The sequence below is a fragment of the Chrysochloris asiatica genome, unplaced genomic scaffold (assembly GCF_000296735.1).
Source record: "Chrysochloris asiatica unplaced genomic scaffold, ChrAsi1.0 scaffold00024, whole genome shotgun sequence".
Classification (NCBI taxonomy): Eukaryota; Metazoa; Chordata; class Mammalia; order Afrosoricida; family Chrysochloridae; genus Chrysochloris; species Chrysochloris asiatica.
The window spans coordinates 20348210-20362684 of NW_006408542.1; the positions used below are offsets into that span (position 1 = coordinate 20348210).

Genomic DNA, 14475 nt, shown 5'->3' on the forward strand with positions numbered 1-14475 from the left:
CCCCCACCCCCTCTTCTGCTTCTCCCCTATCCTCTTGTGACCGAGTATTCAGCTGGTTCTGCCCTGGAGCCTGGGCCTTCTTGTTGGTATAAGCTCCCTTCCCTGTGTGCACTTCAGGTACCCCTGCAACCCTGGGTCCCACTGCCTTGCTGCCTCCCAAGACTTTTCTGCCCCCTTTGCCCAGCTGACCCCTCACCCACACACTTAGAACTGTCACTGTCACTCGAGGGCCCACTCACTAACGGTTTCTTGCTGCTTCTGGCTCCGTCTGCTCATGGAAGGACCAGGCACACCGACAGCGCTCAGTGATTGCGCGATGACGGCTCGGTTAGGGACAAAGCCTGTTGGGAACCTCATGAGGCACTCAATTGCTTAATGGGAGCAGCAGTTCAGGAAGTGAATATGACCACAGAGCCCCGGCAAGAGCACTGAGGCTGGGTTCAAAGCTTGCATTTGCTGGCTTCACCTTCTCCAGCTCACTGCCTTGGAATTCCAGTCCCCTCTGTCTCTTAGGCCCAGAGCCTGCATTTCTCTTTTCCTTGGAAACCTGCCTTGTTTGTTTTCCAATTAGTTCTCTGATTCCTCCAAATTCTTAACCTCCACTGGGAAAAAAGAGCACCCCAGAGAAAGCCCCTGCTTGTAGGCTGTGTTATTGCACAGTGAGCCTTAGGCTGTTGCATTTGGGCCAAGTACTGTGCCGCATTGGTGGTTGTAGGCCAGGATACCAAGGTGAGTTGCTGGGCCTGGTTTCCCCACCTTTCTGGGAGCTTCCTCTGGAGAGATCTCTGTGAGCACCCACCCCAGACATATTTGAACTAGTGTAACGTCATCTTTTGCTAGGAAAAGCTCTTGGCAAAATCACAAATCAGGCTCTGCTTGTCCTTCTGTGCTCCCCATCTGTGTTGTGAGCCTTCTGTGACTTCAGTATGTGTTCCAGCCCGGGAGGGGGCAGCTGGGCCCTAGCGATAGTGAGAGGAGGGCTGAGTGGGCTCCAAGTGGATCGGGAAGGCTGAGGCTCTAACAGCACCTACTGTGGTGTGCACCTCTGCAGCAGGACAGGAAAAACATCTTTATGCAGTGGCCTAGGGCTGTCAGAATGACCTCACCTTTACGGCTATGGGAGAAGAACCCTAACTGGTCCTGGGGCAGATACCTCACTGCTTACTTGCAAAAAGGCATTGATGGGGTGCAGTGAAAGCCCTGTGCTTCAGAAGAAGGCTGAGGAGCTGTGGGGCATCCAGCCCTGGCTTTGCTCTTTGTCACAGAGTGAGTGGGGTGAGGGCCTCACTGCAGCCTGGTTTGTAATGGTGGGAATCCTGATAGTATTTGCTTCCCTCTGAACATGCTTGTTAGGATTAAACCAAAGCAAATCTGTTGCTGTCGAGTCGATTTTGATTCATAGCTACCCATTTTTCATGGGGTTCCAAAGCCGTGGAGTCCTGGTGTGGCCCTATAGGATAAGCACTGGCCTACAAGGTCAGTTTGAACTGCAAGGTTGGCAGTTCAAACTCACCAACCACTCCTTGGAAATCCTATACAGGGTTGCTGTTAGTTGGAATTCAGATGGCACTTAACAAAATATTTACAGAAGCAGACTGCCACTCCTTTCTCCTACAAATTGCCTAGTGGGTTCGAACTGCCAACCTTCCAGTTAACAACTGAGTGCTTTAATGAGACAAAATGCTTTGTGGGCTTGGGGCTTGGCTCATAGACACCTCAGTGCAGGTCTCTGGCTTTGCAGCTGATCCTAACACCATCTGGTCTGAGCCCCAGCTCTGTCCTCAGCAAGCTCTCCCCGAGCCCCTCCCCGGCAGGACCTCTTGGTTTTCCCTGGGGGGGGTGGGGGGGTGGGGGCTGTTCTGAGCAGGCACTGCCTGCTCCAAGTCACGCTGGATGGAGTTGGTGCGTCACTCCGTCGTCCTCCTGTACTGAGAAGCCGGATCAGCAGTATCTAAAGGAAATTGGGGTGAAGGGACACTGAAAAAGAAGTCACCAGAGGTCACCATTCACATCCCCATGACCAGGCTCAGAAGCCTGATGTAAACCCTGACTTCATATATTACTCTCCCCGTGACCTTAGGCAAGTTCCTTAACCTCTCTGTGCCCTTGTAATAATAAAATACTAGTTCTCCAGGCCCTCAGGCTGGAGCATGATGCACCGGCATTTAGTGAGCACCCAGAAACAACTCCCTAGTGTCACTACTATCTCCTCGAGTAACTGGGTTCCCAAACCCTAGGGGCTGAGGGTTGGCCTTTGCCCACCCCCTCACACCTCCTACTGCCCTTCTGACTCCACAGCTGAACTATTCATGGAGCAGCATCACCTGAAGGAAGCCGGCTTCTGCATCCAGGAGGCAGCGGGCCTTTTCCCCACCTCACACTCCGTACTGTACATGCGGGGCCGGCTGGCCGAGGTGAAGGGCAGTTTGGAGGATGCCAAGCAGCTGTACAAGGAAGCGCTCACGGTGAACCCGGATGGCGTGTGCATCATGCGCAGTCTGGTGAGTGATTGCCCCCATGTCCCTCTTCTCACCCCACTCTCACTTTACCTGCACCCCCCGCATCCACTGTGGCCAGTGCCTTGCTGCTGCTGCTGCTGCTGCTGCTCTTTGGAGCTGTCAGGAGAGACCATGTGGTTTTTTAATAGAGTAAGTTCCCTTTCGATCATTGCCCGGGTGGATGACAAACCTAGGAAGGTTGATTGATAGCCTTTGCTTTAGGTTTCTGTTAGGTGACATAGGCCCAGAGAGCCTTCTTTGTTGCTCATCAGTTCCTTCTACTGAAAACAAATCCAGATTCTAGACAGATACCAAAATGCTTTTCTTTCTGGAGGGTCCTGTACCGCCGCCTCCCCCAGGTTGGGGGCTAAAGTCTCCATTTCAGAGCACTGTCTCCTTGGTTGGTGGCAGACAGTGGGTGTTCTGTATTGGCTCTTGTGTCAGGTGGAATGACCCTATAGTGGAAGAAGGCCCAGAGCCTGAGGACCTGCAGCCCCAACATAGCTAGGCTTGCAGCTCATGGATCTGGTTACCTGGCACAGCGTCCTTCCTGTGGGAAGGCTTGGAGGTAGACTACTGGTGTGCCTCTCCTGGCTTTCTCTCTCCCTGGATGATCATGAGCAAATCAGCCACCTTCACTGTACCCCAGTTTAGGTATCTGTCCAGGAGAACTTTCTGATTCAAGACACATTTATGGAGTATCTGCTCTGACAGATGGTATCAGACCCTAGAAATATGGCATTTCCTGCCTTCTTGAGCTGCTTTCTGAGAGCAAGGCTCAGGGCAACTGGAACGATCTGAAAAGCATAACGCCATGTCTTGAGCTTTGAAATCAGAGTTGGGAGTCCACAGCTAGCGAAATAGTCTTCCTACATCAGAGTGTGGATTCCACCTCGATGTTCCCCTAAAGAGCTGTTCGAGGAGGCTATTAGGGTATTGCTACATGAGTCTGCCACCTGGAGAACATGGAAGGATCAAGAGAATGGGGTCCAGATGGCCACGGGGTTATCCTTGCCAAGAGAGATCTCTGATTTGTTCATGAGTAGAAGCAACAGGGAGTTCAATTTCATCTGTCAAGCAAAACGTTATACCTTTTGGTCCAGCACATACCCACTCATCATTTGGTGAGGGTCTTACAAGAGAATGCAAATGTGACTTGGAGGAGGAGCTGGGCCAGGTCATCCTTAGAGGGTCCTCTCCAACCAAAGAGTGCTTGGAAATGGAATAGAACAGAGATGTCCAATGATAGATGCAGCTATTATTCCTGCTGTCTACTGTCCTTAAGGATGTCTAATTCTGGAGCCCATGTGAAGGTGCAGTGACATCACACCCTGACCCTCATCCCAGTCCACATGGCTCTGTGTTGCCTTCCAGTCTGCTCAGCAAATGTTTGTTTGCTACCAGGTACATTTTCCTGCCTCCTGCAGTTCAGACATTAGTTTCTCTGATAAATGCCTCGCGGGAGGTCACATCCAGAAACCTGATTAGGGAGGTGGAGGGAGGATGCAGCCTGTCATTAAGCCAGCAGAGATGCTTTCCTCCACCGTGCTCTAGAATCCAAGCCTGCCGTCTCAGCCCCTAAGACCCAGCGCAATCCAATAACAAGTGCAATTTTGAAGTAGCAGTGTACCATTTTTCATTTATGCTTATTATTGTTTGTAGCTATTTTCCTGAAATGGAAACAGTTTCCAAGGGTAGGTTTCCATGGTAACAGAATAGCTGTCCAGAGTGGCTCCCTGCAGATATTTCTGAAATGGTTCCTCTTCTCTTCCTGGGGTGCCTTGCTGCTTTGAAGAAATGGGAGCAAGCTGGAGCCAGGCCTGCCTGCTTTTAAACTTACAGGCAAACAGAGGGGCAGTTGGTTCCAGCGTGGGCAGCACATCCCCTTTCCATGCGTTCTGTTCCTGCCAGCATCCCACACAAATGCATAAAGAATAGCAAATTTCAACCCCAGGGAAGAGTTACTAAGCCCTCTTTTCCCAAAGGCATACAAATGCTTAGGCATGTGCTGATCTCAAGTGTTGTTAGAATTATTTTCCCTGAGCTAGCCTTGGACTCAGGATTTCTGGGCTCTGACCCTAATTCACTCAGGCGACTTAGGAAAAGACACTTCCATGCTCTTGACATCGCCCTTTGTAAAGTGAACAATAACCTTCTTTGTTCCTAGACTACAGAGTTGTTTTAATCAAATGAGATGCCTGTGAAAGTGCTTCTGAAAATCTACAGTGCAGTAACAGGACAGGCAGAGCACAGCATGCACACCCCCACTTTCCAGCCCCATACCTGTGCCAGACATTGCTAATCGATCCTAGCACTTTTCCTCACTGAGCACACATGGGACCTTGGGATCTTTTTCAACCTGGTACAACATGATGGGAACCACTGCCAGTCAGTCCAAGTCATCTTGGCCTTTAGGTAAGGGATTCATTGTGAAAACAGTCAGTGGAGAATGAGAGACGCGGCAGTTGGCTCTGCCTTTGTGAACTCCGGAACTTAGCACATCTTGGAGAATTACTCACAGAAAAGAACGTTGAAGAGACCTGGCCACAGGAGCCTGGCTTCGAGGGACAGGGCCATCCTGGCCTTCCCACATCGCTCTGACTTTGTGATGAAGCCAGCCTCTGATTGCAGCCCCCCACCTGCCCTGCCTGGCCTGGAGAATCCTGAGGTAGAGGGTCTGGAAGGAGGATGGTGGGGCTGTTGTTAGTGTGCTGTGCAGGAGCCGGGATCTACCACCACTGTTCTTACAGCAGGCTCAGCTTCCCTGGGAATGTGTGCATGAAGCAGGAGAGTCGGAGATGGGCTACAGCGAACCCCAGGGTGCAGAAGATTCTAAGCATATAAATGGGCCTGGGGGAACGTTCTTTGCTCCTGGTTATGCCGTTCTGCCTGCGTTGGACATGAGAGGAGATGGGTGGTTGGACGCACCTTGGGCTCAGCTTAAGTTCTCCCACCTAGATGAGGTGAGAAGGAGACACCCCCTTAGTAGGGCTATGCCAGGGTAGAGTCCTCATGGTGTCCACAGCAACATCTCAGAGGAGTTTGTGTATCAAGCCCTGGTCCTACAAGCTGCTGCCCACGCCAGGCTCTAGGACAGCCAGCAAGCAGTGGGAGACTGCCAAGTGTGCAAAGAGAAAGGCGTGCTCTGTGCATATGAAAATTCCAGATCAGATCACAGGGGCAGGTCCTGCCAGTCCCTGCAGGCTCCGTCTCGGCCTTCTTCCAGGTAGCTGGAAGCCCCACTCAGCCAGGGTATTCAGAAACTCATTTACTGACAGAAGAATTCATCTAGAAGGGAAAGCCTCAACTTTACCTGCCTGCCCCACAGTAAGCCCGAAAAAGGAGGCAGGGAGGGTCCTTCCCAAGATCTGCAGAGGAGTCAGCCCTTGCACTGCATAGAGAGGACTACAGGGGCTTGCCTGAGAAGAGGCTCCCACCAACCTATCACTGCCCTGCCACCTCCCACTGCAGAAGACCTTCCCAGGCCAGTGCCAAGGGAGAAGATGGCCCACTGGATGCCTCCAAGTCATTGGGAGGAAAGTAGAGATGCCAGGGAAGATGAGGAAGCCAGATTGAATGATGAGGGATTGAGTCATGAAGAGCTCTCCCAAGAAGGGTTCCTGTGAATTCAGTTGGCCTTTATGTTGGGAAGGTCCATGTCATTCACAAAGCTGAAATTAGCACACCCCAGACAACAGTTGGCTTTACTCTGTTTACCTGCCACTGAGGAAGGCCCTAGGCCACAAACCCACCCACTGAGAATGGGCAAATGAAGCTGCAACTTGCCACTTTTGTTTGTGCAGGGCACCTCTTTCCCAGGGACAGACTGAAGCTCAGGAGTTTCCTATTGTTTTCAGCCCCAGCCCCTCCCAGACCCCTGCCCTGACCATGCCTCTTAGTGGCAGTGCTCCAGGCACCTGCTAGCCCTTTGCACCAGGACCCTTCCTCCTGAGTCAGCCAACAGTCGGAAGCTTTGGTTCATGTGCTAGAACTTCCTGGCATGTCATTTCTGAAGCAGTCCCTACCGTGGGACCACCTGCCCTGGAAAGAGAAGATGGCTTTGCTCTCATCTGCTGTGCCCTGATGAGAGTGTGCTGAAGAATTCTTTCCCTTCATTTGTTTCCTCTTTCTTACTGCCTGGAGCAGGTCGCTGCACTCTTTACATGGGTTTGGGGGATTGAGAGCATGGCAGTGGTGTGGGCCATCTCAAGCCTCCCCCTCTCCCCAGGCTCTGCTGCTGCCCAAAAGAGGCCGAAGTCATGAGGACCAGAGGCTCTGATGGCTCTGCGGGTGCCAGAGCCCACCGAGGTTAATCCGTCCCTCCCGCCGGCTGGCATCATCCCCACACCTGGAGGACAGATAGACAGTAAGCTGACAGACCTAAGATAGGGAGCCAGCCTGTCCACTCTCAGGTTATTGGGGGTCACTTGGGTTTCTCTCCCTCTGTGTATAAGTCTTGTTGTTGGTGGTATTGTTAAGTGCCGTCGAGTCGGTTCCAACCCATAGCGACCCTGAACAGGGTTTCTGAGGCTATAAATCTATACGGGAGCAGAAAGCCTCATCTTTCTCCCGCGGAGCAGCTGGTAGTTTTGAACCGCTGACCTTAAGGTTTGCAGCCCGATTCGTAACCACTACGCTACCAGACCTCTTATCAAATGGGGATAATAAGTAAGAACCTTTTGACCAAGGGATAGTTGTAGAGCTCACATGAACTGGGACGTGTGAAAAGTCCATGCTGGTTCTCTTTGTTACCATTCTCACAGAAGGCTTGGTGCCAAGGGGGCTGAGGCTTAGCCCCACTGTCCTAGTCATTTAATGCTATGACAAATACCACATGGGCACAGCTTTAACTAACAGCAGTTCAGAAGGCTAGACGTCGAAATTCAAAGTGCCGCCTCTCGGGGACAGACTTTCTCTCTTTGTTGGCTCTGAGGAAGGTCCCTTGTCTCCTGTCAGCATTTGTAGGCCCAGCCTTCCTTGGAGAGCTCCCTGTGTCTTGGCATCAATCTTGCCCTGGATCTAGAAGCTTCCCAGTGCCGGAACCTCTGGTCCAAAGGATGCACACCACTGCTGGCTCTTTCTTGGTGGTAGCGGGTCCCTCTTTCTTCTCGCTTCACTTTATCTCTCGCAAGTAAAGGGTGTTTGCAGGCCACACCCCACAGAAACTGTCCCTTATGTGAATCAGGGCTGTGATGGGATTAAGGGAGTTGTATCCCCTTAGTCCTCTTACTGGTTTAGCTAATCAGACTGCAATAATGGAGGATCATTGCATAATGCCACATAATGTCATTACACAAACCACTGAGAACATGGCCCAGCCAAGCTGACACATATTCTGGGGGGACACAGTTCACTCCATGGTACTCCATCCTTTGATCAGGCTGGTTTCACTGCATTTTGGACTGAGTATCCTTCTGCTAGTAGGAGTAACCCATGGCAGAGTTAGGAGAAGGCAAAGAGGAGATGCTGAGTAGGGACCTTGGAGCTGCCTTTGTCCTTGTTTCTGGGGTTGTGCTCATGGTTGGATTTAGAACTGTAGGATCCGCACTGGACTGCTAACCACAAGGTCGGCAGTTCAAACCCACCAGCTGCTCCTCGGAAACCCTATACAGGCTCACTATGAGTTGGAACTGACTGGACAGCACTTAACAACAATCAGTGCTGTAGGATAAACTGGACTGCTACCTGCAAGGTTGATGGTTCAAACCCACCAGCCGTTCCTCAGAAACTCTATACAGGATCGCTGTGAGTTGGAACTGACACGGTGACACTTAAAAACATCAACATCAGAGATGAAGGAGCCCTGGTGGTACTGTGGTTAAGCACTGGGCTGCTAACTCTTACAGCTCCAATAACCGTCTCCGTCATTAAACTGTTGTTAAGTGCCATCCAGTTGGTTCCAACTCATAGTGACCCTGTATAGGGTTTCGAAGGAGCAGCTGTTGAGCTTGAACCTCCGACCTTGCGGATCAAACCAACTTTGTAGTTCAGTGCATTAACCCACAGCACCACACAAGGATTCCTCAGAAAGTGGGACTTCTCACTTCCCCCTCACAGTGTCTTCACTCCTAGGCCAACTCCAGAGGCCTAACTTCCTAGCTTAAGGAAGTGGGAGTCCTCCCACTTAGCCTTGAGGACTAACCTCTAAGGAAGTCTGGGGACTTTTTCTCTCAGTAAGGCCTCTTCCTCTAAGAGCGAAGGGCACTCTGGGATACGCATTTCCACCAGACCTCCAACAGGATCTAGAAGGATGTGTGCCTCTTCTTACAGCAGAAGGTGGGGCCAGCCTGCATCCTTGGAGCTACCCCAGCCCCAGCACAGATGTGGTGGGGCAAGGGGGTCAGGTCTTGGCCTAGAGCAGCATCTGGTTCCCACTCTTGTTGGACAGGTTGAGGCTGATAGGTGTAGAAAGTCAGGAATGCTGAGGCTGCAGAGCCCAGGCTGGCCCAGATGTGCCAACGCCTCCCTTGTAGGGTGTGTCAGCACTCAGGGGCGAGGGGATGTGTGAAGGGAGAAAGCCCTTGTTGCAGAGCAGGCTCAGGGGGCCCCATAGGCTCCTCCCTTCAGACCCAGTATTCCCAGGCAGGGGCCCCAGGGACCAGGAGACTCTAGCAGTCTCCAGCTGATTCCTGCCTTCCCAGCTGGAAAGACTGTTCTAGAATCCCAGGAATGTGCCTTGAGCTCAGAAAGAAAAATTCCCAAAATAACTTGTATAAATACTTGAGGGAAGGGGGTAGGGAGGAGCCCAGCACTCAGATGGCCTAGCACTAGAGCTAGTTCCCAGGACAGCCCCCACCACCGCCTCGACGACCACCACCACAAAAAAAAAAAAGAGTCACACACGGGGGGCCTTCCTGTTGCTCTCCCCTCTGTCAGCCTCTGCCTTCATGGGGTGGGGGTCTGTGCATCGGCAGTTCTGAAAAAGGAAGACAGAACTGTTTTCCCTTGGTCTATGCCCTGCTCCTCACCCTGAGGGGGAGATTTCCCTTCCAGTCTCATCCAGAATAACAGCACCCAGACCCAAGCAGAATGGCCTGTCTCCCTGGCCCTAAGTCAGGCTTTGCTGAACTTGGCCTGGTTACACCCCTGCCAGTCAGCATGAAAGAGTACCTCTGGGGTCCCTGGCTCCCTGTCCAGGGTGCTGCCATCAAGCATTGTGGACATCAGACTGTGGGGAATGACCAAGCAGGCTAGGGCAGGAGTCAGGGACCCTACCCCCCTCAGCCTGGGATGGTGAGGTGGGGACAGGGAAGCACGTTCAAGAGATCCCAGGGGTCCAGCCTTCCAGGGGATTGTGAGACAGAAGAGGTGCTATCTTTGGGGAGGCCTGAGACCCGGGAAGGGAGGGAAGAAGGAATAGGTACAGTTGAGAATTTCTGGAAACTTCTACTGTAGCCCTACCCCTCCCTGAAACCTTAATAGTTGTAATCAACCAGCTCCCTACCCCACCCCACCCTTATAGTCACAGAGTTTAGTTTGCCTTAAGCACCTTTCAAAACCTTTTTCATCCCTGTGGATGGGCAGCATGGATGGTGAGGGGATGCAGACTGAGAGGCACTCAGCAGTTCTGGTCTTCTTTCTCAGTGTGGGGCACCCCCTGAACAGCAGGGTCAGGGTGGCGAAGAGTTTGTGGTCAGCACCTTTGGGTGGATGGAGATCTGGTTCTGACTCCCCTTATCTCCAGTCTCCTTGGAGATCTATTCTCTGGGCAGGAGGGTGTCAGCAGACCCTGGCCACAGATCTGGGATGGGCACAGAGCCGGTGAGCCCTTACGTCTTCTTGGGCCCAGGCCAGTTGTCAAGCAGCAAACAGCTCGGAGTTGCTACCAAACATGAACATGGCTGGTGTCAGGGGCAGGTGGCAGCAGATACTGTTACAGGCCCTGGGCCTCAGGGCCCCAGCCTGACCCCTGCCCGGTGTCTCCTTTCAGGCTGTAAGGCCATCACCCCAAGGAGGAGGGCGATGATCCGCCCTAACCCTCAGTTGTCCCTCACAGAGAGCCTTGCCCTCTCCCTTCCACCCCGCAGGACCCTCAGCCTGTCTTGGGGCTATCCTGTGTGCTGTCTGCCCACCATGTACCTCTGGACATTTGCAAATATGCCGCCTCCAAATCCTCACATGAGCCCCAAGAGGGAGAACTGTTCTTGCACCTGGTTTACGGATGGAGAGACCTTGGAAATGGCCACGTGTTCCTGCTCAGAGAACTTGGCAGCCACAGAACCAATTCCCCTTGTTGGGTGGCTGGCTGTAGAGCCCCGGGCTGCTTTCTTGCATAGAGCTCACGGAGGACCCACTGCAAACCTTCCAAACTCAGAGTAAAGCCAGCACACAGAGCCTGGAGCCTGCAGACACATCTGGCCCCCTCCCAAACACCCACACACTTCTCCAGAGCAGGGGCTTTCAAACAATCTCATGTGGAAGCTCAATATAGAAAACTGAGTGTGTAACAGCCAGTCGGCCGTCCCTCCCTGCTGAGGCTCTGGCTCTGACGGCCCCCGGTGGCCTCTCCCTCTGTTCTCTGTCGCTCCCCCACAGGCAGCTCTCACAAGCCTCAAACCTTCCATTTTTGGTGTTTAATTTTGGTGTCTGGCAGCCTGTTGTCTCACCTCCCTTCCCTCCTCCCTGTGGCCCTGTTCCACTCTATGCTGCTTGCGCCCACCTCTCAGGCCATGTGGGCACAGTGGCTTGGCCTGGTGCCCTGCTGGCCAGACTGGGCACTGCCCCCTGCTCCTGGGTGCCCTGAGTCAGCACTGCTCCCATCTGGCCTGAGCTGAGCTCCACCTTCCTCCCGTGGTCCACCCCCTCATTGCGTGGTTCCCTGACAGGGCTTGGGAGAGGCAAGTGAATAATAAGGCCCCTCCTCCCCAGCCCCCTGACCACTGGACCTCCAGCCTTTGTGTGTGTGGTTTGGGGGAGGTGGGGGCAAGGGGCCTTTTCCTAGGACTTCCCAAGAGCCAGCTTTCACTCTTGCCTAATTGGTTGAGTTCCAGACTCTTGGAGGACTTATGAAATCAGGCATGTGCATCTTCCCCAGTGGGTCTCCATAGCAACGGAGGGCCGAACTCTGGGGAATGCGGTGAGGAAAATGTTCCAGCTAAAAATGTACATGGCCGTCAGTGGGCGCACACCAGAGAGGGGCTCCAGGCACAAAGAAGGCAGCTCCCACCCCCACCCTGGGCACTGCCTGTCCAAGGCATTGGTGGTGTTGTGGCTTCACAGCATGTCTTTAAACGAACGGCTCCTATGCTGCCATCCTTGCTGTCTTCAAGGGATGGCACAGAGATCCATGGGACCGCGCAAAGCAGCCTCTCTGGGACCCGGGGCCATAGGCAGCTGCTAATTACCACCCTGTATCCATGTTCCCATGCAGCCTTACCCAGTGTGGGTGGGAGAGGCTATAGAGGGGACTACGTGGCAGTTTAACTTCCCAGCCCCTTTTTGTGATCATTTCTGTCACATTCCCCCTCTGTCTCTAGCAACAGGATTGTTTGAGCCAAACAGCAGGATCAGGCTTCCCGGCATGCTTCTGACCTGGTCCTCCAGAGCCTTTCCTCTCTGAGCTGATCCGATCAAGCCAGGCCTATCACCCAGTACCAGGGTTCCAACGGGTTCCTTCTACTTCAACCACTGCTGAGGATTTTCAACCCCAGACAGAATCAGAGTCTACATTTTTAACAAAGTCTCCATAAGAATCACCTGGGGATCTTGTTCAAATGTAGATTCTAATCTATATGTCTAGGCTGGAAATACTAATTCTCAACAGGGGGTCAAACTAGAAGGAACCTTTTCAAAGTCACCCTACCCAGCAGCCACCCTAGGTCCTTGGGCCCTCCAGCTATGACTCCTGTCATCCTTACCTGCAAGGCCAGGCTGAGCTGACACCAGAGGTCCTAGGAAAGGAGCTGTCCCCTCTGGCCAACAATTTTGAGTCTCCTCGGGTTATCCTAAAAGGTGAAGCTGTTTAATGAACGTTGTCACTCCCCTGGATCCCTGGGTCCAAAAAGACAAGGAGACAAGAATTACCATTTACTGAGCACTCACCACCACCTGCCACGCAGGTCAGAGTGCCTTACACATACTGACTCCAACTCCACAGCAACACTAGGGGTAGATACTGCTATTTTAGCATTTACAGATGGGGGAATGGGCCCGGAGAGTAAGCAACTTCCCCAGGATTCCCTAGCTGGGAATGGGAAGACTCAAAGGCAGATCTGCTGACTGAAAGCCTGTCCCTGGGGACCCAGGAGAAGCAGGGAACCTGGGGTTGAAGCAGGACATGGAGGTAAAGGCAGGATTTACATGGGCACAGGACACAGTCACTTGATGTTGCATTAGCCAGACCCCCTGGCTCTGGCTGCTTCTGGCAGGGCTGTGGGTTCCCTGGTCCCGAGTGTATGCTCACTAACCCTGCCCTGTATTTGGTCTCCAGGGCCTGGTGCTGAGTCGGCTGGGCCACAGGAGCCTGGCCCAGAAGGTGCTGCGGGATGCCGTGGAGAGGCAGAGCACCTGCCACGAGGCCTGGCAGGGCCTGGGCGAGGTGCTGCAGGCCCAGGGCCAGAGCGAGGCGGCTGTCGACTGCTTCCTTACCGCCCTGGAGCTGGAGTCCAGCAGCCCTGTACTGCCCTTCAGCATCATCCCCAGAGAGCTCTGACAACCCGCTGTGGCGCAGGGAGGGGACAGCAGCCACCCTGTGGGGGCATGAGTCGGGAGACAGCGGCACCTCAGGGGTGGGCCTCAGGGAAATACAACTCTAGCAAACACCTCTGCACACCACAGCCCCAGCTCTCCTGGTCTCCCGCCTCTGCTTTCCAGAGCCAGCTGGGCCTGGGAGCCCGCTCATCTGGGGCTGGGTGGGAAAGATTTGCATCAAAAGCAAATGCTTTGCTCCTTGGAACTCAGCCATCTGTGGCGGCCCTGGATGAGGAAATAACCGGGAGGCCACATCTCCATGGAGCCCCCTCCTGGAGTGTGTGCATTGCCTGCATGTGTTTGGGGTACCCGCCCCCAACATCCCTGACACCTACATTCCCTGGCTTTGCACAAGCTCTAGCCTCAAAACTCAGCTGTCTGCTATCCCACACCAAAGATGCCCTCGTGGCCAGGGAAGGGAATTTTCCCAACTTTTCCTTAGTGCCTTGGGACAGTCTGGCTTGAACCCTAAAGTGACTTTCAGAGCTGTGGTGACCGGACTGGCTCCATCCGAGCCAAGAGCTCAGACGGGAGCTTCATGCTGTGCTTAGCACCCTCCCCACACCTCTGCACCTTGGGGTCTGTGAGCCCCTTATGACACTCTCTCTTCCCTGCCTCAGGATAGTGGCAGCGGCTTTGACTACTCTCAGATCATGCCCAAAGCAGTTACAGCTTAAAGAATGTGAGGGCGGTGGGAAGAGGATACACTCTCTGGGTTCCTTTCCTGGACTTTGAGTTATCAAACGATGTCCAAAGATGCCTCATGTATTCTTTCTACTACCAGGTGCCTTGGGCGCTTGTGCCTGGGCAGGGGTAAGAAGCTGCAGCCGTATAATCCTTCGATTTCCTTAGACATCAACCTCGCTGGAAATGCCCCCAGCCCAAACTTCCCCCCTCAGGCCCTATACCTGTGGCTCCTCTAGAGGTAATGTCTGTGGAATTGGGAAGTCTTAGAGCTTTCCCAGCTCCATCCAACCAATACAGGATTAATGGTCCCACCGTCGCCATTAACTTCCTGGGGCCTCATGCATGCTGGCATTGGAGACCCACGGAGGGAGCATGCATCCCAGGCCTCTGCACAAGAGCGACCCAAGGGGACTGGTGAGCAGGTGTCAGCCTGTCACCCTGTGGACCTATCAGGGAATTCATTTATTATCTGCACTTTGGATTTTAGTTTTAAAAGCCCCATCAGGTACAGCTTCTTGTAAGATGCATAGAAAAGTTGTGTGGACTGCCTGGTTTGTCTTTTTCTCAGAGGGAAAGAACTGATGGAGATTCACCCCCCAAG

The 14475-nt window shown here is 53.2% G+C and overlaps 1 protein-coding gene across 2 annotated transcripts in view; it reads left to right on the plus strand.

Annotated features, from left to right (window-relative positions):
* TTC7A (tetratricopeptide repeat domain 7A) overlaps positions 1-13149 on the plus strand; it is a 149831-nt gene extending 136682 nt beyond the window's left edge. For both annotated transcript variants that reach the window (XM_006839425.1, XM_006839426.1), the window contains 2 exons: positions 2299-2501; positions 12928-13149. In XM_006839425.1, the coding sequence (XP_006839488.1) occupies positions 2299-2501; positions 12928-13149 (425 nt within the window). The remainder of the gene's footprint in view (positions 1-2298; positions 2502-12927) is intronic.
* The last annotated feature ends 1326 nt before the right edge of the window (positions 13150-14475 follow it).